The following is a 25,002-nucleotide window of genomic DNA, read 5'->3' on the forward strand; positions in this document are numbered from 1 at the left end:
TTGGCTCGAGATCCCAGGGTGCTGGGATGGAGCCCTGTGCAGGCTCCTTGCTTGGCAGGGAGGCTGCTTCTCCCTCTGCCCTTCCCCCTGCTCATGCCCACTCGTTCTCTCTCAAATCTTAAAAAAACAAAAAAGGGAAAGCAGTCAAAGGTGTAAGCCATTGTCCAATTTATAGCTAGTGCCTGGGGTAAGAGGGTCTGTAGGGCCCTCAGTCATCTCTTAGGCCCACCAGTTAGGCAGAGGTTAAGAAAGCCAGTTCCCATCAGCTCCTTTTAAAATGCAAATCACCATGGTAGGAGCAGCAGCTTTAGCTGTGGCAGTGACCCACGCCTTCCAGTCTATCAGCCTGCCCCGGGAGGAGGCTAAGAGCTAGACAGGTTGGAAAGAGAGTTTGCTTGGGGAAGGAGTAATCCGAGGTCACACAGCAAGCCCATTAGGCTTGGGTAGTAGAGCAGAGACGGGGATTTCAACTTGTCTAGTGGTCTTGGCATCCAGAATTGGGGTGTAGGTCCAGGCCAGGAGATGGCGTGGCTGACTTGAGGAGCATGTGTAGATCACCTGGTCCTGTTCGGGTGCGGCCATTTGAGAGCAGGTGATCTTGGTTCGCAGTGTCTCATCCATAACACAGGCCATCTGCCTCCTGTTCCCTCAATTCACAAAGACTTTAAAACAAGACCAAAGACCCTCTACCAGTGGGAGGGGATGTGGAGGGCAGTACCACAGAGGAACAGGCTTGGGGTTTGGTTTCAGAAGAGCAGGCATTGAGGCTGGGTTTCAGCTCTGACCAAGAACTTGGGTAAGTCACAATCTTTATGAACCATTGTTTGCTTACGTGTAAGAATGAAAGATAGCGGAGAATCTCAGGGGCCCGCGGTCAGCAGCGTGTGAGATTCTGCGTGTTGAAGGTGCATGTAGGAGGTTAGGATTCTCCTGATGAGACATTCCTTGCCTAGTCTCGTGACTGCAGTACACAGAGCCAAAAACTACATTACGTGTAATTATCAAAAGCCTAGAAATAGCACAAAAAGATTTGCCACATTTAAAGACCTACTAGAGCATTCTCTACAAAACCGCAGGAGGTTTTGACTTTTTCAGGGAGATGTAACTGTGTTTGACATACTATTTGACTACAGCTCAGTTTCTGGAAAGTTGGGTCATAAAAAGTCGAAATCAACATGCTGCAAACAATTTCTGTCCAAAATGGAGACCACTCAAGAGATGAGTTTTATGGCCATCTGTATTGACTAACTGTGCCAACTTATTCTACTGGTCGTTCACTGAGTATATATGTGTGTATATGTGTTTTTGTGTTAGAGGGGGAAAAATTTTTCCTTTAGCCTTCTGAGTTCTTTTAAGTTACCCTTCTACGCTGGAGCTCCTGTAGAAAAAGATCGATTAACCAGAGAAAAGCACACAAATTTCCTTAAGTTCTGCATGACATGGGAGCCTTCAGGAGCGAATGAGGACTGAAAAGCAGTTAAAGCTGAGCATTTGTATGCTCGGCTCGATGAGAGGAGAGTCATAGGAAAGGAGAAGAGCACAAACGGGACAGCATAGTAAACTGGGGGGAAGGCGAAGCCTGCTCCGTCAGATTTCTCTTGCTGTCCCTCCGCTTGGGAGGTAAGGTCGCTCCTTTCCCTTCAGATGTCGGAGGGCGCCTCGCACCGGAGGGTCTTAGGACTGGCTTCAGGGGGAGATCACGGAGCCCTCTTGTACCTGTAGGTTCTCCGGTTCCTTCCGCTTTCAGGGTCGCTGTGTACGTCCTGAGCCCCGTTGCGCTCTCTCGAGCTTTACCACCTTGCTTTTGTAGGAGGGTCGTGTTTGTACTGTTGGGAAAATGCTTCTGACATTACAGACTAGCTTCTCTTTTCTGTGTGGCGCTGTAGGTGTCATTATGTTATTCGCGCCTTTTAATGCCTAAAACCCGCGCAGACTGATTGACTCTTTCTAAAAGGTATCAGCCAGTTGATGTTTGTTTCCAGACAGGAGAAGCGGACTGCGGGTCTCCCCCGCTCTCCGGAAGTGAGGCAGTCAGTCCTTCTGTAAGCTGAAGTGGGGTAAAACGGAGAAAGCCATTAGCCTTAATGTATATGGAAATTTTTTTCAGTGCTCCCAGAACTCAAATAACCTCTCTTGGGCTTCTCTGCTACCCCAGGCCCTTTCTTGCTGATGGATGCGCAAACTAGATCCAGATAAGCACACCGGCTCCCGCACGCAGCGTAAAGCTAGGGCGGCCTGCCCCTGAGATGGGCTGGCTGTCGCTCCCGGGGACGGGGCTTGGCAGGGCCCCTGTCCCTGCTCCTGCTCGGGGCTGGCTACTCCCATAGAGGCTCAGTCAGTGCAAAACAGACACTGAACACGTCGAGCTTTTCACCTTCCCCTTTTTTTCCCCCCTCCCTGAAGGTGAAAATCCCTTTTATGTTTCTCTCAGTGAGCAAAAGCAGGTGCTGATCTAGATCCTTCAGAAAAACGAAGTGGTGTAACGTGAACTTGGGAAAAGCGCAGGATCCCTGCACTTCCGCTCACCCATTTTGTTGTCAACCGCAGTCACAACACAGCTATTCTCCGGAACTCTGTTCGATTCGGGTGGCGTTGTGAGTGTAATTTGTTTTAAAGAGAGCTTTAGAGATTCACAGTTGTGGTTACAGAAGACGATTAAGAGTTTACACCAGCTTGAGTGTTGTAAGGGAGACAGGATAATTGAGAAGAGAAGGGCCTGCTGAGAATTTCCCCCTGCTGATGAGAAGACCTAAGTTGGGCGGTCCGACCCCCACAGAATTCACGTGAGAAGTGTTTGAGCCAAGAGAATCTGTGGAAGAAAAGGTACCGCGTGATGGCAAAGTTGACTGTGAGCCCGCAGTGGGGAAGGCTACAGCGCAGTTCTCCGTGGGAACGAGCTCCTCCACACGAAAGTTCTCGGGAGTTTAAGTTTCTCAAGGTCCTGCCCAGACTGGAAGTGCGGTCAGCAGGACTGGAAATCCCAGCAAATGAAGAGGATGTGTATGCAGCTGTATTTAAGTCCATCCGCAATAAAAAGACAAAACATCTGTGGGGCCTACATGCAAGATGTCCTTGAATCTTTTCTTTTTCCGTGGTGTTGTGATAGCTTCTGTCTATGCTCGATTTATAAATAACAGTTCATGTTCCTGCAACCCAGGGGCTTCCTGCTTTTTCCCTTTCACTGGTTAAACTGCCCACTGGTGCCATCCCCTGTCTCTTGCCTTCCCCTGGGTGTGCGGGGCAGGGGTGGGGGACCAGTAGGTCCAGGGGAACAGTCTCTAGGAGCTTCCGCGGAAGGACCCGGCCCTCCTCCACCAGGACCTCACAGGTGGGGGACATTCTTTGTCGTCATAGAAGCAGGCAACCCCTTTGATTCTAAAGTACAATAAATACTGCCTTTGGGATAAGGTGAGAGCGCTCACTACACGAGAGTTTGAGGGCTGGCCTAGGACTCAAAGGACTATCATGGTAGAGTGAAAACCTCTGCGGACAGGTATGAATTCTAGTACCCAACTTGCCAGAAACCAGGTGTGTGACCCAGACTGTGCCATTGAAACCTTCTGGATCTTAGCTCTGCCCTCAGGAGGAAGAGGGGCTCCAAACAGACGTTTTCTGGTTGGATCCTTGGAGACTCCAGGTGCCCTGAGATGCCTTGAGAGCTAGAATGTGGTGGGAGGTGGGGGAAGAGCAGATGGGGGGGGTTCCTGCCCAACTGCCTAGACTCCAGTTGGGGCAACCCCATTTACATCTCTTTAATGTGTACAAATCTGGAGCAAGATTTCCTTTGGTAACAGGGTTTAGCTGTCACAAATAAAACAATGTGGGGCACCTGGGTGGCTCAGTCGGTTAAGCACCTGACTCTTGATTTTGGCTCGGGTCATGATCTTGGTGCACTGGGATTGAGTCCCGAGTCGGGCCCTGCACTGAGCGGGGAGTCTGCTTGAAGATTCTCCCCCTCTCCCTCCACGTCCCCACCCCCACACTCATGCGCTCCCTCATACTCACACTCTCTCCCTAAAAGAAATAATAAATCTTTAAAAAAAAAATAAGTTGGGAAACCACCGGTGTAAATCCTCTCCAATGGCTCTTCGAAATCAAGTGCCGGCTTGCCGCCCCGTGGCTGTGTCCCTGCCCCATGCTCTCAGCCTGCGGCACCCAAAGGGACCTGTGGGGCCAGTGGGGGTTGGAGCATCGGAGTCCCCTGATCGTTGGACATTCTGGCACCTGCTACCTAACTTTGTATTCCGAATCTTCAGGGGGAAATCCTCAATTTTACAGGCTTTGGGCCCCACAAACCCTGGATCCTCCTTCACATAAGGCTTCAGCTTCTTAATGAGCGGATGCCACTGCGGACCTGTCCTAGTGAACTGCAAATTCGGTCTTCAGAAGAACAAAGCAGCCATTTGCAGCGGCGTGAGGGTTGCTTTGCAAGCTCAACCTCATTAAAAACTGGCAACACCAGCGCTGTGTTATTCCTGCTAATGAGGAATGGATGTGAAATGGATGTTACGACTCGGCTTTCATCTTCTCCACCAACACTTTTATCAGAGCAGCACAGCTCTGAGGCTAAGAACACACGCTCTGCAGATAAACGGCCTCGGTTGGGATTCTCCACCACTTCCTAGTTGCGTGATGTCAGGGCACGTGAGCCCACTTCGAGCTCTAGCTTCTGCATCAACAAAAAGAATTCCTTGTGGAACTGCAACACCTGGACCTATAGGAAGCACTCCTAAGTTTTGGTTTTTCTTATTACGTTGTTGAGTGATTAAGGCAGAAGCAGCTAGTTTCCCCAATCAGTCCCTCAGAAACACAGCCCCAATTTTTAGGTAGAGGGTCTGTGCCCAATTCACATTTCAACCCTTCATCACAGAAAAGTTTTTTGCCAGGGAGAGAAAGCCTTAGGAAACATGATTACCCTTCTTTGGTCTTTTCCCCATCCTACTCTTTTCAAGCTCCGATGTGATGGCTGGAACTCCAGCAGCCATGTTGAATCATGTGGACAAGGTTTTTACTCTTGGGATGGAGGAACGGGAGCAGAAGGGAACTTGGGTCCCTGAAGACTTCATGGAGTCGCTATTTTAGCCTTGGACTGCCAACTCTCAGGTTGTTTTATCAAGGCAGAGTTCGCAAGTCACCGGTATGACTTGTTAGAGATTTCTGGGCCCCACTCCCAGAATTTCCAATTCAGTAGGCATGCTTTGGAGTCTAAGAGCCTTCCTTTTTAGCGAATTTCCAGGTGATGTGGATTATGGTGGTCCCAGGACCTTGTTTTGAAAGCCAGGGTTTTATGTGTTAGGGAAACACACCCTTTGTTGTTTGAACCACTCCTATTTTGGGGTATTCTGTTAAAGAGGTGTCTAATACATTAACTTCAGTAGCTAACTCTCCTTGCTCTGCTAAGTTATAAAGAGCAGCGAACTGATTAAAATGCTCCTCAAAGTGAAACAGAGACAGGGGTGAATTGCAGATTGAATCTGTAGCTTCTGCGCTGTGCATTCATCAAATGAGTCCTGAGAACCTAGTATGCGCTAGGCATATACCAAAACAACTTGAAGAACGGGACAATGATTTAACAACAGGTACCTTCTCCCTGATACTCCTGTGGAATTCAGTTGAGTCAGATTCATTTTAACCAGGGTCTGCAAGAGAGTGATGAGCTAAGCCAACAATGTCCTGTCACTCAGTTAGTCTGGAGACGGGTGGAGAGACAGACACAGGCACAGGCCTGTAGGGGTCCTGACGACTACCAGATGCAGTGGTAATCAACCTCACCCACACATTGAAATCACCGAGGAGCTTAAAAATCCTGCTGCCTGGCCCAGTCTCCCTGAAATCTGATTTCTTGGGTCTGTGGTGGAGCCTGGGTATCTGGATCATTGGAAAGTTCCCTTAGTGATTGTCATGTTGGAAGCCACGGCTCTAAACTAATTCAGAAAGGTGAGATGACTGCCCCCAAGTGATACAGAGGGTCAGAGGCAGGTCTCCTGCTACCCAGTGGAGGGCTTTTCAGAGGCTTGGCTGGCCCTCAGGACCTGCCCAAGGCTGCGTGCACTGCCAGGGTGATTGTCCCTCACCCGCTATTGTCAATGACGCAGGACGTGCAGAGCTGTAAGCCCGCATCTGCTCCCGGCTCGGTGACAGAGCTTACGGCAGCTCATCAGTTTCCCTAACAAGATTTTCCTTGGTGACAGCAAAACAAATCATTTTAATTAGCATTAGATAATGAATTTAAATGGCATTAAAGTAATTCCAAAATCTCCCTTAACTGCCCTAAATAACACCATGCAGGAGGCGCTCTAGTGGGATTTATTGCTGAGAAATTGCTGTGCTAAGGACACAGCTGAAAGGTTTTCTTGCTTGGGATTGTTCTCGCCAGTTTCACTGTGTACAGACGGTCCGGGTAGCACCAGGCACCGGCCGAGCTGCCAGGGTTCACATGCTGGTTTGGTGTCCTTGCCCCATATCAGGTGCGCACATCTCCTCGCCAGCTTGTCCTTGTGCTATGGCCGTGACCCTCGGCTTGGAGCAAGCTGCTCACAACGGGCTCATTCTCAGTCTCCTGAGGAGCCCCCTCCACTCGGAAAGTCCTTCCTTAGGCTCAGCTGAGGCAGTACCCCCGTCACTTGTCCCCTCGGTCCCAGTGCTCTGTGGGAATTCATTCCCTGCCCCTCAGTGCCAGCGGCGCAGGGCAACATCTCTGGGTGCCCCAAGGGGTTTGAATAGATGTTGTGTTTGGGATGAATACTGCTGCTGTTAGCCTCTGACTGGCAGGACCTGGGAAAGAGCGCATTGTCCTCCCGGTCCTGAAAGAGCTGGGAGCGGATTGCCCCTCCCCTTCCATTTCTGTGAAATGGGCAGTGGATAGGTTTGATTTCACATTTTTCTGAAAGAAAATGGGAAAGGAACAACCTTGCCAAACTTGAAGTCATTGGGCCATCGGTATGCCTACCTTGTGAATATGGTGTTAGTGTCTCCCTGGTCCTATTTTGATTTGGAAACTGGGACTCTGCCTTCTTGCTCTAACTGGCCAGACCCCACTGTAGACCATCTGTTCCATCACTAGACCTTAGCCGCTTTATGGTAACGTGAGATGGCAGGAGTTACAGACTTAGGTGACCGTCTTCTTGCATCTTTTAAGTGTAAATTTCATAAAGTGAGATAGTAAAAGACCATCATCTAATAGCTTTTCTGTGGGCAAAAGTCAAAGTATTAATTTCACTTGCTGTCCACTTTGAAACAGTGTTTTTGGGAATTAAAAGACTGGAGGTATTGTAGTCCTATCCTGTGTTTCTTTAAGTTTTGATTGCTCTGACACCAACTGGTGTACAACTTTGAGGCTAATCACCCAGTAAGAGTTGGGCTCCATGGGTTCAAGGGCATGGTCCCCAACAAGAGTGCCCTTTCTTCAGATGCCAGCCACACATGGGGAGTCTGTAGACCACTGCATTTCTAACAACTGGCTACAAATTCAGAGGTTCCCACAGCACCCTCAGGTTTGACAGTTCACAGGAATGGTGCACAAACTCAGGAAAGCACTGTTCTCGTGACTACAGTTTTATTACAAAGAATAGACCTTAGGACTAGCCAAATGAAGAGTTGCATAGGGCAAGGCTTGAGAGGGCCTGAACGCAGAGCTTCCTTGCCCTTTCCCAGTGAAATCAGGGCACACCATCATCTATCCATCTGCATGTTCACCAATCAGGAGTCCTGTTTCTACATGCCTAGAGCTCTTATTGGGATTTTCTTATGTAGGCATTATGTGTGGGGTTATTGGGCATGTGACTTGATCTCAGTCTGCCTTCCCTCCCTGGGTGTTGGGGTGGCTCAAAGCCCCAACCCTCTAATCACCTGTCTTACTGGTGACCGGCCCCACCCTGGCTCATTGCATCTCTTAGCCTAAACTCAGGTGTGATCCAAGAGGCTCATGAAAAACAAAAACACTCTGTTATTTGGGAAATTCCAAGATTTTGATTTTCTCCTAGGAACTAGGAATGATGGCTGGTCAGACTTTTTATTAGACAATGGACTGAGTCAACCAAATGAGATTTAGAGGGAGGGAAGAGTGGGGTGCACTGTTGACCATGTCCCCACTATTGCCATCCATCAGCATGTGTCCCAAAGTGGATGTGACATGGGAGAATTACTTTATTTGGTCACCACTTCTTTCACAAAGTGTTGCGATGCTGGTTAAATGATTGTACCCTTTGTTACATTGTGTGTCAGTAAATTCATGTATTTATACATGTGTGTCACATGTACCAACCCCTGATCTATGTTAACATGCACTATAGGGAATTTTCAAGGAGATTTTGGCTAGATGTTCTTTTTGCCTTAACCCCTGACTCTAGAACCCAACTTCCATGTAGAACACTATTCTGTGCAGTGTCCCAAGGCAATTCTTCCATAGCTTTCCAGAAGTTGGGTCATCTGAATCCTGTTTGCGCATTTCTGGTAACAAAGAGCTGCCTGATTTAAGGGTCGATCCGTTCCATGTTGGACAGCGTCATGGTTAGATAGTAGTTTCTTATGTTGAGCCAGGTCTGCCCCCTGCTCCCCGGACTCTACTCTCTACAGTCACACAGAGGACGTCGTTAGAGGATGCCTTCAAATATTTAAAGACTGATATCCTGTGTGCTAAAAAGTCGTCTTTTTTTTTTTTTTTTTTTTCCCCAAAGCAAACATTCTCAGGTTTCTTCAACTATTTTTTGTATGTTCTTCTACATAGACAGTTTTAGGACAACCTCATCAACCTTCCTGTAGATATTTCCTGTCTCTTGTAAAATGCAGTTCCAAGTACTGAATACAATACTCTGAGTGGTTAATCATTTATAGCATAGCTCTTTTATTTCCTGATATGACATTCTAGTTCATTAATTCAATCATCCTGCAGTTACACATTTTTAGCTTTAATTAAAATTTCTCTGCCTTTTCATAGATGAAGTAAATGTACTTGGTAAACACATGTGTCTGGAATGCCTAGCACCCATCTCCCTTTCTGCTGGTAGCATCATCATGATTTTCCTTGGGCCAGCCAGCCACTTCCCCATTCTTAGTCTCCATACTCAGAGATGAGAGCGTAACCCAACTAAGCAATCAGCGCGTTCTGTTCCCCTTGCCAAAGTGACTGGATCTGTTGCTCAAGGTCTTAGGAAAGAGGGTCTCTCTTTCCACTGAGGTTGCCATATTGATAGAAGAACCTTGCATTACTACTGGATAAAGCCACCATGGTGGAAAGCACAAGAGCAGGATTGCAACAGAGGGAGAGAGACTGAGTCTTGTGACACCAGGAGTCCAGCTTCTAGCTCTGCCTGAAGCCAGATCTAATGTGGACTTGACAGTTTCTTGAAATTGGTTTAAGCAAACAAGCAGAAACCCCAGGGATCTTTTTAGTCAAAAGTCTTAACTAATACACCTATTTTCCATTCAGTAGTTCAGAAGTAAATGTTTAACAACCAGTTCTTGCGGGGAAGAGAAAGGAAAGGCCCTAATTTGTAGTTGAAATACCCCCCATGAACAATTACAAGCTAACAACATGATGTCAGCAACCTCCTAAGTTTTTAGAAAACTTAGCGATCAGCTCTCACAAGGTAGCTTCAGCACACTATTGCTTCTGTGTTTGTACTCAAGTTATTAATAGAAAATTGATCAAGACTAAGTCAAAGATTAAGTTCAGAAGCTAACTAGAGAACTTTCCTCTATTGCCCAACCTGACATGGACACAGCAATCAACACTCTGGGCAAGTCCAACAGGCTCAAATTTAACTCTTTTTACTAACATCCAGCCCATCTTTCTACTTTGTCCATTATCATGAGAAAGTGTTGGGGATTTTACTAATGACAGGTCTTCTACATCCTTGGATCCCTGTCCTCTGTCGGTTCAGTCACCATGAGAAATAAAGTCACAGTATCATGACTTGTTCTTTTTTTTTAAAGATTTGTTTATTTGACAGAGATCACAAGTAGGCAGAGCAGGAGGCAGAGAGTCAGGGGGAAGCAGGCTCCCTGCTGAGCAGAGAGCCTGATGCAGGGCTCGATCCCAGGACCCTGAGATCATGACCTGAGCGGAAGGCAGAGGCTTAACCCACTGAGCCACCCAGGCGCCCCTCAACTTGTTCTTAATGACCCATGCTGCCTCCTGAAGATAACTGCTTTCCATTCTAAATGGCAAACCACCTGCTAAATGCTCTGGTAGGATTCTTACTGCTTGCCAGTGGTCTATTGTTTCTGGAATCTGTCCTTCTTCCCCCTTGGAAAACATGAACATTGCCTGTGTCCAGTCATTTCTCACTTTTACAGATTATTTTGGGTATGTGCCATGGGAGAAATCAGAAATGATTAGAGTTGGAATGTTTTCTAACATTTGTCATCTTCATTTTTGTAATTTTGCCAACATCTGTTTTCCTTCCAACAGATCGGCTTTTCTTAGGGGTTTAGAGGCCTGCCTTATATAAAGAAATTGGTGTTCTCTTCTAATCTGTTCTCCAGTCGTGAGATCCGCATCTCTCCCGGTAATGTTTGCTGTAGTCTTTTTGATCAGAAGCGTACTCCCACTGGTTGAACTTTGATTTCTCTCTCCTGTGCTTTACCTCCATGCTTTTCACCGTCTGTTTCGTGTTTATGGATCTCCAGATAAGACCGCACTCTCTAACCATTTCACGCAACTCCCCTTTCCCTTCCACTAGGTATTTCTTTTGAATGATTCAAATTTCCATCGTCTGTCACCATAAGATGAGAGTCTCAACCCACCAAGTTTTCACGATACCCATAAGGCCGTAGTTCTCATCATGGCTTGAAATTCCATGGTCATTCCTACATGTTTTGTGCGTCCATATAAAGACCTCTGAGGTCATCGTCACCATAGCTAAACCCATGCCCTGTTTCCTAGTTAGAATTACTGCCATTTCATCTCGTCATTTTCATTTTGTATTTTCATCTTTCAGTTGAAGGAACTCTTTCTCAGTTTAGATGTCACGAGCTGGCAAATGCGTTGTTGCTGATTCTCTGATGATGGTGACGCACCTGCGTGCCTGGCCTGAGCCAGTTTTCTCAGGGCCTTGTTAACAGCCTTCATAGCCAAAATGCTGTTCCTGGACACCGTCTATGCAGCTAACCCTTCACCTCCTAAAGCCTCCTTACTCCAGCTGTCAGGGGGCGGGGGGCGGGGGGGGGGGGGCATGAAGGTAAGACCTGTGTCACCGAGTCCCTCTGACACCAAACCAGGAAGCAGTAATGGCATAATGGCTGTAACACTCAGAAGGGAATCATGCATTGTTCCTGGGTTCTTGTTCCACACTTGCTTGCCGCTGACTCTGGGACCTTGGACAAGCTCTGGGCTTTGCTTTTCTCATCTGATGGGTGAACAAGGAAAAGTCTGCTCTGCCCAGATCTCAGAGTCACATTTAGAGTGAAACAAGAAGATGGACATGGAAGAGATGATGAGTTGAGCTTACACACAGGGGACAGGTGACATCATCAAGGTGTCTTGCAAAGTACAGGATGTGAAATTGAGCCAGATTTATGGAGTTTCATCATTTCGACCCCTCACGATCAGGAGGTCCTGTATCCCTGATTGAACATCACAGTGGAAGGAGAAGCGAGATTTACCAGTTTGCTGAACTCATGAATCTTCACCCGATCTTTCGTTGGCATCTCCCCACCGAACACGAAGCAAGGCAGGCTTGGGACTGGTGGGGTGATTTTCATTGTAAACAAGCCTAAATGAAACAGTGCCCACTGATGAGCACTGCAATTGAACTGCTTCCTACCACTTGAAATAAACCTTCTGTCCATTCCTGGCCTCTGGGGACAGGAGCGGGAGAAGAGGGAGAGCCAAAAATACTAGCTTGTATTCATGTTGGTAATTTATTTAATAACTTGTAGCTGATAAAATTAATTGTCGTCCCTCTTAATGGGTTGTCGAGAAGGTTTAAGATCCACTGGCTACTCACAAAGTCTCAAGGAAGGGAGAGGTGCCAGGTCTGGGCCTGGTCTGTGCTATAATTCCGTACCAATTTGAAATGAAGACTAGGAATCAGGCTTTCACAAGGAACTTACAAGATAAAGTAACTGAAATGACCTTGATTACATGGGAATATTATTTTGTGAGTAATATTCAGAAAGACAAATGACTGTGAAGACATAAGGCATAGGGAATGTGTTTCCCAGCAGCCCCCCCCAGACCCTGTGTCCTTGCCACCCCTCCCCAGCCCCATGCTTGGCCAGGGGTGCCTCAGCGCCCCTGAACGATGAACCATGGATCTGCCATCAGATCTTCTTGACCCGCATACGTGATTTCACTGGATAGACCACCAACATTTAAAGCACAAAAGCAGTATAACAAACTGGAGAGCATGGAGTTCAATCTAAGCGTCTCCTATGTTAGCAAAAATAAGTTTTAACAACAAAAGTCACCAAAATAAATTACTCTGTCATATACAAATAAATGCAAAAAATGTAGATGTAACCTTTGTTGCCTTGCCTTGGTTTGAGAAATGCAGCAAGGTGAAAAAGCTGTTGAGAGAAGCTGGTTTGTGGCCAGGACGGGGCCCTCGGGAAAGGACAGTGATGTCATGAAAGTTCACAAGTGGTCAGCCTTGTAAACTCTGAATCGTAATTCTGTCATTATCTAGTGGATGATTGATTTCTTAGACTGTTAACCAAGCTCCCAGAGCCCAGTGCATAAACCAGAATGTCAACTCACTGATTCGTATTATGAACCTATGACTGTCAAGCAGATCAAAGCTTGTGTAAGGTCAGTTAATGAAGATTCATCAAGTGTCTGCTGGGCACCAAGTGTTGTAAATACAGCAGTGAACGTGACACACAGGGTCGCTGTCCTTGTGCGGTTAGACTCTATTGTTGGTCTGTTCACTCTCTCTCTGTAGGAAAGCGACACCCAAAGTGAATTTGTGATTGGAAAGCTGCTTGGGAGCCCGAAATCAGAGCAGAGGTAGTAAGGTCAGTGACCCGGAATATAGTGGCACCTTGATCGTCCTACTCTCGTAGTCCTAGAGGGTATGTCTGTCCAAATATGGGTCTGTGGGTCCAGACCCCTTCCTCTGGAAGATGCTTGCAACAGTATCTGATTTGGGGTCCTGAATCTTTTATTAACTCCATTGAGAATTTTTCTTTTAAAAAAAATAAGAATATGTTTTAAAATTTCAGAGATAAAGTGATCATCATCGTCCATACTGAGATGAACCGCTTGACCAATTTATCTTCAGTCTTTTGAAAGAAAGTCATTATATTGGTTTTTTAAAAATAGTGTGCTCAATAATTCAGAGAAGTGCATAGATATGAATGAACAGCCATCCAAGTGTTCCACCCAGAAATACCCATCACTGGTGTTACTTGAACAACCGCCCATGAACACACACAGTCTGAGAGAAATGGGGGCAGACTGTGTGGAAACAACACTTACTTAAAAATGACGTCCTGCTCAGTGTGTTATTTTTAGATGAGAAAAATGGAAGTTTGCCTAAATTAACAGAATAGAAACAAGTGAAAAAAAGTTATTAAGTATGAGAGAGAGTATTTCTTGAAAGATAGTTCTTTAAAAACCAGTTGCGAGAAGCACTAAGAATTCAGAGGTGTTTTCTAAGTTCATGAGCCAATTTTATACCATGTTGATTGCTTCCCTGTTTGAAACAGAACTTTGGAACATTGATTCTTCCTTCTATCGCCCATTCTCCAAACCCCTGACTTTGTTACATTTATTGGTTACGTAGGAACGAATGGATGCTTTTAACACCTGGCTTCGTGATGCTCAGCCGTCTGTCGTGGCCACTCCTGTGCCCTCTGGGATTAGCTGCATATTTTGTGTGATTCATTATTTAGTCCCCACTTTTGTCTTTGCATCCTCACTGCTCAGTTCTGGATTTGTTGTTAAGTAGCTGGATACTGGCTCTGTATTGGCTGACATCTTTCATTTATTAAGGTATTTTGTTTGCTGTCTTTGTTTTTTGGAGAATATCTGGGCTGGGTATAATATCACCGAGTTATACTTTCTTTCCCCCACACTTTGTAAAAACTGCTTTGCTCCTTTCCAGCATTAAAATGGAGCTGCGGAGGAGTCTGGAGACAGGTTGAATTTCAACCCTTGCAGGGATTTGTTTTTCTGCCTCTCTGCTTGCCTTCTTTATTTTGTGTATTCAGTAGCTTAAGAGGGAGCTTCATCCAGAGTTTCTTTAATTACAGCGTGCCCATGGATCTGAAGATGACTTTTTTATATTTTTTAACCCATCTTCTGTCCATGTTTTGGATTTTCCATTTCAGAAAACCAGTCATTTTGATCTTGGATCACCTTTCTCTTTGTCAGTAGCTTCACTTACTGAAGTAATTCCTTTCTTTGTAATAGGTGCTCATGCTTAGCTCAAGACTTCCCTCTCATTGTCAGTGTGGTGTGGTCCTTTCAATTCCTTGGTATTCCTGATTCATTAGTTTTGTAGTTGGTTTGTTTTATTATCTTATCCCTAATTCTTATAATCTTGCTCTTCATACCCTTTACCCAATTTTTTAAAAAGATTTTATTTATTTGACAGAGATCACAAGTAGGCAGAGAGGCAGGCAGGGCGGTGGGGGGGGGGGATCAGACTCCCCACTAAGCAGAGAGCCCGATGCTGGGCTCCATCCCAGGACCCTGAGACCATGACCTGAGCTGAAGGCAGAGGCTTTAACCCACTGAGCCACCCAGGCACCCTGTCCCCTTACCTAATTTTTAGAATCCCGCTTTGGGCTCTGATGCAGGTGAATAAATAAGTAACTTTACAAACATTTATTCACCTGCATAAAGATGAGGAAATGGATTCACCTCTGGAGCCTCCAGCAGGGACACAGCACTATGAACACCCTGCTCTTAGCCCAGTGAAACCTATGGCAGACTTCTGACCTTGAGCACTGTATGATGATTAGTTTATGCTGTTCTAAGCCACTAAATTTGCAGTAACTTCTCAACAGTATTAAGATATTCATATGCCAGGGTCAGTCGGGGATTATCTGACTCTTGATTTCAGCTCAGGTCATGATATCAGGGTGGTGGGATTGAGTCCCATGTTGGGGTCTGTGCTCAGCCGGGAGTCTGCTCACATCCTTTCCCCACCCCACCCACCCCATTCACACATATGTGCAGTCTTTCTCTCTCTCTAATGAATAAAATCTTTTTTTTTTATTGTGTTATGTTAGTCACCGTAAAATACATCATTAGTTTTTGATGCAGTGTTCCAGGATTCATTGTTTATGTACAACACCCAGTGCTCCATGCAGTACGTGCCCTCCTGAATGCCTGTCACCAGGCTCACCCATCCCCCATCCCCTCCCCTCCAAAACCCTCAGTTTGTTTCCCAGAGTCCACAGTCTCTCATGGTTCATCTCCCCCTCTGATTTGCCCCAATTCACTTTTCCTTTCCTTCTCCCAATGTCCTCCATGTTATTCCTTATGCTCCACAAGTAAGTGAAACCATATGATAATTTACTCTCTCTGCTTGACTTATTCCACTCAGTATAATCTCCTCCAGTCCCATCCATGTTGATGCATAAGTTGGGTATTCCTCCTTTCTTACAGGTCAGTAATATTCCATTGTGTATATGGACCACATCTTCCTTTATCCATTCATCTATTGAAGGGCATCTCAGCTCTTTCCACAGTTTGGCGACTGTGGCCATTGCTGCTATGAACATTGGCGTACAGATGGCCCTTCTTTTCACTACATCTGTATCTTTGGGATAAATACCCAGTAGTGCAATTGCCAGGTCATAGGGTATCTCTATTTTTAATTTTTTGAGGAATCTCCACACTGTTTTCCAATAAATAAAATCTTAAAATAAAAGAAAAAAGAAATTAATATGCCTCTCACTTGTTTCTATCCAGATTTCACCTTTTTATGTTATTGTCTCCTCATTTGTAAGTTTTATTACATATTTTAAAAGTACCTTTTCTTATTAGCTGTTTATTTGTTTTGGTTGGGGTAGCCCTCTTTTTTGCTTATTAAGTTTACTTGGGGAGGGAATATTCATAATGCTATTTGGGTCTGTTCTCTTAACAAGAACCCCCTCAGAAACTAGATTCAAATACCTTAATATCATAGTCTAGACTATAGATCTTAACTTTCTCCACTATGAAGTTAATGTGTAGTTCTTCAAATTATCACTCTCTCAAATACCATGGGAGTATTTGATGACTTGAAGTTGAGTGTGAGTGTCCTTAGGAAATCATGTGCACAGGGGGAGATTGGTCTAGGACATGGTGCTTTCGTTTAGGTGTAGCAATTTCCACCCCTACTCAAACTAATTTTTAACTTTTATTAATATTTAGCTAATTTCTAATTATGCTAAATTTCCAGACTCCATAGGTTTAATTTTTTTAACAGAAAAAGTTCAGAATGGGAAAGGTGAGAGAGCAATTAGAAGTCTTCTTTTTCTTTTCTTTTTTTTTTTTTTTTTTTAAGATTTTATTCATTTGAGAGAGAGAGCGTGTGCACAAGTAGGGGAAGGTACAGAGGGAGACTGGGAGAGAAAATCTCAAACAGACTCCACGGTATGTACAGAGGTCATTGCAAGGCTCCATCCCAGGACCCTGAGATCATGACCTGAGACTAAATCAAGAGTTGGACGCTCAACCACCTGAGCTACTCAGGCATCCCTAGAAGTCTTATTCTTAATCTTTCTTTCCCCCCCCCCACCTTCCTAGCTCAACAGTATTACAGCCATGGTCAATGATGTTAAACTTTGGGAGTTTAATTTCTCAATTATATTCAGACATGCTCAGCCCGGAAATTTAAAGAAAACTGTGTAGGTGAGGGGCGCCTGGGTGGCTCAGTGGGTTAAGCCGCTGCCTTCGGCTCAGGTCATGATCTCAGAGTCCTGGGATCGAGCCCCGCATCGGGCTCTCTGCTCTCTAGGGGAGCCTGCTTCCTCCTCTCTCTCTCTGCCTGCCTCTCTGCCTGCTTGTGATCTCTCTGTCAAATAAATAAATAAAATCTTTAAAAAAAAAAAAAAAAAAAAAAAACAAAAAACTGTGTAGGTGAAATTTACCTGGATACTCTGAGATGGGAGCAGCAATCTGAGAGATGCTTTGCAGTTGGTAGCTCCCTTGAGCAAGTAACCTCCATCTTCTGTCTGAGCACCAACCCACCCCACAGAAAGCAGTAAGTCCTGGGAATTCTGACATATCTTGGACAATTGAGGCACAAAACTGTCCCCTTAGGGCCATTGTCTCTTGAGACAAGAAACATCAGTCTGCCTGATCCGTCTTGAGATGAAAAACTCAAGAGCAACTGGCTAGACCTAGTTGGGGAGCTTCACAGGCAGCTGGAAAAATAGATGGGAATTGGAGACGAAGGCTGTATCTGGAAGCATGGGTAGCAAAATCCCAGAAAGAGAACAAACATGCAGGGCTTCCCATTTTGGCAGCCTGTCCTGGAATCCTTGAACCTTGGAGGCTGACGTCATGTTTATGCAGATGCAAAATTAAAAACCTAGAGAGAGAAAGGGTCTAGACCAAGGTATCCCCACAAGGTCTGGTTGAATGTGACGATTATAACCAGGTTTCCTGTCTCTGGTCCAGTTCTCTCTCCCCCACGGGAACTTTAAAGCAGAAAGCAAGGAAAGTGAGAGAAACAAGAGTTGCTTTATTTTGGTGAAAGGAATAAAATTTGAAAACCCACAGCAAAGTTGTAAGAATCCTACATCCATTCCTTACCCAGAATCACCAATTGTTTATATTTGCTCCATTCTTTCTTTCTTTTACTATATTGATGTGTGTGCATATTATGTATATTTTAGAACTATTTGAGGGTAAATTAGATCTCCCTTTGTCCCTAACTATGTAGGTGGGTCTTTCCTTAGACAAGGACATTTTCACACACAAAGTACGATTCTCAAAACCAGAAAACTTAGCATGGCTATAAAACTGTTTCCTCATCCACAGCCCATACTCCAATTTTGTCAGTTGTTCCAGTAATGATCTTGATGGCTCCTTTTTTTTTTTTCTTTTTTTCCCCGGCTCAGGGTCCAGTCCAGGATCACAGACTGCATTTAGTTGTGGTACCTCTTTAGTGTCCTTAATCTGGAATCGTCCTTCAGCATTTCTTTGTCCTTCATTTTTAAAGAGCACAGAAGAGCTACTCCAGCATGCCTTTCCACTTGGGTTTGTGTAATGCAATCCGGAGTTTGCATCTTGGGTGAGATGAGCTGGGAAGTGAGGCTGTGTCCCGGGGGCATCACTTTCGGTTTGTCCTGCTGCTGGTGTTGCCTTCGATTGGTTAAGGAGGGTCTGTTGTCAACTTCAAAGCTCCTTTTTTCATATTAAATTAATAAATAATTTGATAACGGTGGTGCATGCTGAGACTATGTAAATACTGGGTTTCTCTTCAAACATTTGCTTAGTAGTGTTAGTATCAATTACTTTCTACTTCTACCATACGAAGGGCTGTTCTTCAAGTTGAAGTACTCCCTGATGTATTTTTCTTTCTTGATTCCTTTTTTCTTTTTTTTTTTTAAGCTTTTATTTATTTATTTGACAGATCACAAGTAGGCAGAGAGGCAGGCAGAGAGAGAGGAGGAAGCAGGCTCCCCGCTGAGCAGAGAGCCCAATGCGGGGCTCAATCCCAAGACCCTGAGATCATGACCTGAGCCGAAGGCAGAGGATTTAACCCACTGAGCCACCCAGGCGCCCCTCCTTCTTGATTTCTTTTCCTTCTTTTCTTCCTCTTGGTTGTGTCTTCTTTCCACTGGTGACCAAGGATGGAGGCTAAAGACCTTTAATGACAAAGTAAAATTCTCGACTTAGCGTTCCAAAATGAGATCTTGAAAGCCACAGTGGTCAGATGTAAGAGGCTGGCATTTTTATAGGTAGAGAGACTTGTTGCCGATTCTTCCATCCCTTCTTTTTATTCTTGCATTCTTTTAATGTTAAAAGCTTGGCTTTGATAATTAGTAGCAAAGCCTAACCCCAGTGTAAGAATTCATTCAGGGGTAAATCATCAATAGATATTAAACATCAAGAGGTGTTAAGGGAATAGGTTTTCTTGATGCCAAAATAATTACAGCTCAGATTTCTTACAGGTTTCTAAGGGAAAATGGTAAATTGAAGGACAGATTGTGCAGTTGTCATCTTATCCAAGTAGTCAAACTTAGTATCACTAGTAACAAGACACCCTGACACTCTGTGCCTTCTGATCTGATGCATTTTCACTGCACTTAAAATGAATGTCCAAATGGATTAATCTGAAGCTGATCTCTAGACTCAGTATCTTTTTTTTTTTTTCCATTATTGTGTTCACTTAGCCACTGTATAGAACTGAGGGTCTAGACTTAATTTCTAACTTACCAGCAACACATGGGAGAGAGGAGCAGGTTAAATGATCTTCTAGGAAAGTGATCAGCAAATTCAAAATGTGAGGGTTTGTTTGTTTTTTGTTTTGTTTTTGCAAAAAAAAGGGGGGGGGGATGCTCTACCCGACAGAGATAAAAGAGACCAAACAACCAAAGTAGTTGTTAAACTTGAAAGGTTTCTGGTTTGCACTTTTTAAAAAAAAAATCCATAAAAAAGATTATTGGGGTAATGGGAGAAGTTTTAATATAGGCTTGGTATTAAAGACTTGTTGGAATTATGAAATTATGGAATCAGTGTCAGCTTTCGTATTTATGATAATGATGGGATAGGTATACACAAGATTATATGTGCTGACATATTTAGACGTATATTGTGATCACAAGGGGACAGTTCTTTGGGTCACGTGGATTTCTGCACATCTTGGGACAAAAATACCAAAGGCTTTTCAGGTACACTTGTCAGTGTTTGAGTAGTAGACAGCCTTGTTAAATAGAGCATCTCTAAGTCAGAAGGAAAATGTTTTTATCATGTAGCATAAGAAAAATACCTCCTTTGAGGGTAAGAGTCAAGCAGATTTCCCTGTCCCCCATGATGAGCTTTGGCTTTCTCAACCTGACCCAAATGCACTGTGTGTGGCCCCTGTCCATGCCTCCCTGTGTTACTCCCATGGGACCCGCCAGTTTCCATTTTTGTGCAGTGAACATAGCTGTCCAGCATTTAGTACAGAGACTGTTAGCCCCCACTCTATTGTAGATGAATGGACCATATACCTTGGGTTCGTTTCTGGGATCTTGTTCTGTCCCATTGATCTTATTTTTGTGCCTGTTTGGTTTACTGTAGCTTCAGTAGTATACCTTGAACTCATGGAATGTGGTAGCACCAGCTTTGGTCTTTTTCAAGATTGCTTTGGCTATTTGGGGTCTTTTGTAGTTTCCTACACATTTTAGATTCTAGTTTTCTGAAATATACTATGGTTTTTGTCCCCCCTCTATATATTTATTTTAGAGAGTGCACGGCGGGGTGGGGCAGAGGGAGAGGGAGAGAGAAACTAAAGCAGACTGTGTGCCGAGTATGGGGCCCAATGCAGGGCTCAATCTCACCACCCCAAGATGGTAGCCTGAGCCGAAACCAAGAGTTGAATGTCAACTGACAGCACCGCATGTGCATTGGGTGCCCCAATGCTGTTGGTATTTTCATAGGGATTGCACTGAATCTCTAGATCACCATGGACCTTTTAACAATATTAATCCTTCTAATCCGTGAGCATGGAGTATCTTTCCATTTATTTGTGGTGTCTTCAGTTATTTTCTTCAGTGTCTTACAGTTTTCAGAATATAGATCTTTTACCTCCTTGGTTAAATTTATTCATTGATATTTGATTCTTTTTGATGCAGTTGTAAATGGGGTTATTTCTTAGTTACCCCTTTTGCTAGTTTGTTATTAGTGTATAGAATGCAACAGATTTCTGTATATTAATTTTGTATCCTGCAACTTCAATGAATTCATTTATTCTAATAGTTTTTGGTAGAGACTTGACAAATATTTTTCCATGGAGAAATTGTTTTAAAAAAAAAAAACACTTCAGTTATGGAAACTTTGTTTAAAAATTAGGGGAAGCCTAAAAATACTCTACAAAAGGAAAAAGATCTTGAATAAAGCAAAGAATTGCCCATAAAATACAAGACCTCGTAACTAATATGGAAAATCAATTCAAAATTTGAAAAATGTACTTTTCTTTAGCTTTATAGGAGTCATGTGCTATAAAAGATACTAGCCAATTAATACTTTGGGTACATTTTATATCAAAGGACTTCCAAATTTATGAGAAAATATCAATTTAAAGTGACTCTAAATTCATGATACAGGTATTTTTGAATCTTTCACCTATCAAAGAAGAACTTCTTCCAAAAAAGACTAGTTTGTATTATGATGACTAGTGCTCCAGCTATGTTAGGTCTAAAGTTTGGATTTTTTTGTAATTTTAGAACAAGAGAGAGAGGTTTCCCTTATGGCTTCATTCTGCTGTCTCATACTGGCAGTGTAGAATTTTATCTAAGACCTGTGTTCCTGGTGAAGGCTGCCGGTGAAGGATCACCCTGTTCTCGCCTGTTCTGAGCAAAGGTTCACCTCCATCCTTCCACGGTGACTGTGGTTCCCTTCCTTAGCTAGCAATATATCTCAAGGCCCCGTTCCTTTTCTTTGAAAGGAAAAATATTTATTTTTCTTCAAGGAATAATGGGGAGAGAGGCTTATTCTTTTTCTTGATAGAATGAAATGTTACCAAAATATGCTACAAGAAGATCCAAATGTTGAGTACCCATAAGGTAACAATCCATTGTATTTTCATCTCCAGGTTTTTGCATTTCTGTAAACAAGAAGCATCTGCATCCTGTTAGACCTCCAGAAGTTAGCTTCTAGCTCTACAGACTTGCAAAATAGTCCATGAAAGGGACAGACTTCTTCAGAATCAGATAACCCTGGAGAGTTCCTCTAAATACCTAACATTCTTTCAAAAGGACACTTCATCACCTTTTTGCCCATTAAAATTTTTTTCACTATTTTTCCTGACAGATTTAAATTGTATGGATTTAGAATCTGCAAGGCAAAATTCTGTACACCAAGAGCTTGGCAGAGAATGTAGTCATTATCAGCTGCCCACTGTCCAGTGGTCAAGCACGAGAAAATCTTCCCCTCCCCATATACATACTTGGGCATATTTAGACAAAAAAAAAAAAATAATTCCATTCATTTTTCTTGAAGACAGATAGTCTAGACTTGAGCTTTGGAGCTAGACAGGCCTATCCAAAGAGAACTGTGTGTCTGGAACACAGTGTCTTGGCCCCTGTAGAAATGTACCTACTGACTTGTATCCTCCGCTCACCCCTAGGGAAGCTGGAAGAAGCTGATACACAAAACTCAAATTCTTTGACTTGCAGAGATGTCTTGTGCTAAATGGCACACTTGGCCTCCGCCCAACCATTCCATCCTTGGAAGACTTTTAGTGCAAACAGGAGACTTCCTCTGTCACACACATTCACAGACTCTGGGGGTAAAGACTTCAGCACCTTTTGGGAGGACACAGTTCAGCCTGTAGTAGACCTCAACTCGTGTTCTTGCAAGACAAGCAGGCCTGTGTGCCGATGGGCATTGCCTTGCCCCGTTGATCCTAGATTGGAAGTTGAAATCCGTACCCAGGCCCTAGACAGAGGGATAAAAAATAAAAAAAAAAAAGACTTTGTATTTCTTTTCCTACCCATTCTGTCTTACTGGTCCTTATCACTCCATCCCATGCCTTTAGGCAGTCTGAACATCCTCAGATCCTAGTGAGACAAAATTGTCCGGCCCTCCTCTGCCCTGTGGCTCCCTGCTTTGGGATCCAAATCCTGCCTGTTCTCAGCACAGCAGAGGTGCAGAGAGGCCTCTGCTTTTCACTGGGTGAGTCCTGGGTGGAGGAGGGACAGGACATGTGGGGATGCTTCAGGGCACTGATGGCTTCCTGGGAGGAAAGTGACACTTAGGCACAGTCAGAAAATACCTTCCACCATGATTTTACTTGATATTTTTCCTGGAAGTGAGCCTATTAAGAGGAAAGCACACTACCGTTTGTTGACTCGGTATGGTGAGCCAGGCCCTGTTTTGGGATCTATATATACAAGATCTCACTCTGTTGTCATTATCATATTTGCTGTTCTGTAGTTGGCAAAGCATTTTCTTGTCTCACCTTCATTTCATCCTTTTGAGATGGTAGAAAAGGTTCTATTCCCATTTCGGTGATGGGCAAGTGACCTAAGGGATGTAGGTAGAACTCAGACCTAGTTCACAGAAGCAGCCAGACTTTTCCATGGGAGCAGCTAAAAGTTCTGCTCCACAGGAGCTGTTTTATTTCTGCCTTTTTGGGAACTTTTTAGAATCTGCCTCCTTCTAAGGGCCATATAGAAGGCAGCCATGTCTTGGAGCCCCACCCCATCATGATCCTCAGGTGTCGTTTTCTTTCATATACAGGCACACGTAGGAACCTTGTGATCTCATCTGGGGGAAGAAACCATGGCTTTCCTTTGATAAGCTCTCTTGGGGAATCTGCTTTCTTTCCATCAGTGTGGCCCACCCTTTCCCAAGGGACCAGTCCGAGGGCAGGCTCAGCCCAATGCTGTAATAATTCCTAGCTGGAACTTCTGTCTTGAGTCTTTGATATGTTTTCTTTGGGGAGCACAGGGCTGGCACACAGTAGGTACTCGACGCAGAATGATGGTGGTCTGTGCTTGTGTATTAGCATTCTATTGCTGCGTAACAAATTATCCCAAATTTAATAGCTTGAGACAACACATATGTATTATCTCATAGTTCCTGTGCAATAGGAATCCAGGCAAGATTAGGGTTCTAGCTTAGGATCTCTCATAACGTTGCTGTCAGGCTGTCACCTAGGCGTGCACCAAGGGCTGGTGGATCTGCTCAGTCCGAGGGTGGGATTATTAGTAGGACTCAGTTCTTCTCTAGCTTTTGATTGGGTCACCCACATGGGCTTCTCGGTCACTTCCTGAATGTCCTCCCGACATGGCAGTTTGCTTCCTCGAGAGCAGGTGGTTCAGAGAGATCCCAAGACAGAAGCTGTGGTCTTCCATTACCTAAGGTCTGGTGCAGCCCACTGTTACTCCTGCTAGAGTCTGTTCATCACCCCGATGAGCCCTGGTACCATGTGGAGGAGACTATGCAAGGGTGTGAAGAGCCAGAAGTGGGGTCACTGAACCATCTTGTAGGGAAATGACCACAATTTGTCTATACAAATACCTTACATTTTTTCAGAGAACTTCTCATACTTTATCTCATTTTTAAACTTCGCTTTTGGAGTTTTTTTATTTTTGTTTTTCTTTTTGCATGGATTTATCTTGCTGTCCTAATAAATCAAAAGCCTCTCAAGGAAAGAGAATGCTACATTTCCAGATCGCTGGCTTGTCCCCCAAGCCCTACCCTCCCAGCCCACACCAGGAAACAAAACAGAGCAAAGATAGACTAAGCTCATGTGGGTTTGGAAAGAGTGTTCGGTTAATGAATGAGGCAGGCTGCCTGTGTCCTTGGCCTCAAATTTTGCCTCTGTAATATGGGGGGCCCGAGGAGAAAAGAGGAGACCAGATGTTCTCTAGGGACCATTATAACTGCAAGGGCATTTTCTGAAATCAATGGAACTCTCTGCATTTGACAGATAGGGAAGCAAAGGCAGAGAGTTAGGGCGTTAACACAAGTCACCCAAGGTAGTCTCTGGCGAAGCTGGGAGCAGGGAGCCGAATACCAAGGAGCATGGTACTGGTTAAATCTGGGCCGGCTGGCACTTTACCTGTTGTCATGGTGGTTACTATTACCACCAGTTCTACTAGCTCTACTTGCCACAACCACCTCTGCCATTCATTTAGGATCCGTTTCAAGAGTTTGTATTATCCATATGAGTCACAACCATCTATGTCATAGGAATTCTTCCCATTTTACAGGGGGGAAAAAACTAATCCTCAGTGAGTTTTATCTGGATGAGTGATTCTAAAGCACCAAGAAAAGAGTGGAAAGCAAGAGCTTGAAATTCGGAGGCTGGGTTGAGAGCAAACTGAAAAGTAGGCCACCCTAGAGGGAGGATGACTTCATTGCAGCCACCCAGGATGTCTGGCAAGGCAGTGGCCCCAACCCAT

The 25,002-nt window shown here is 44.4% G+C and overlaps 1 protein-coding gene across 1 annotated transcript in view; it reads right to left on the minus strand.

Moving 5' to 3' along the window:
* Window positions 1-25,002, minus strand: part of LOC111153521 (potassium voltage-gated channel modifier subfamily V member 2) — a 50,887-nt gene that overhangs the window by 3,548 nt on the left and 22,337 nt on the right. Inside the window, exon 3 of the mRNA XM_022512576.1 lies at window positions 4,232-4,380. Coding sequence (XP_022368284.1) covers window positions 4,232-4,380 — 149 coding nt within the window. The remainder of the gene's footprint in view (window positions 1-4,231; window positions 4,381-25,002) is intronic.

Source organism: Enhydra lutris, unplaced genomic scaffold, assembly GCF_002288905.1.
Source record: "Enhydra lutris kenyoni isolate GAN:26980312 unplaced genomic scaffold, ASM228890v2 scaffoldscaffold33, whole genome shotgun sequence".
In the NCBI taxonomy this organism is placed as follows: domain Eukaryota; kingdom Metazoa; phylum Chordata; class Mammalia; order Carnivora; family Mustelidae; genus Enhydra; species Enhydra lutris.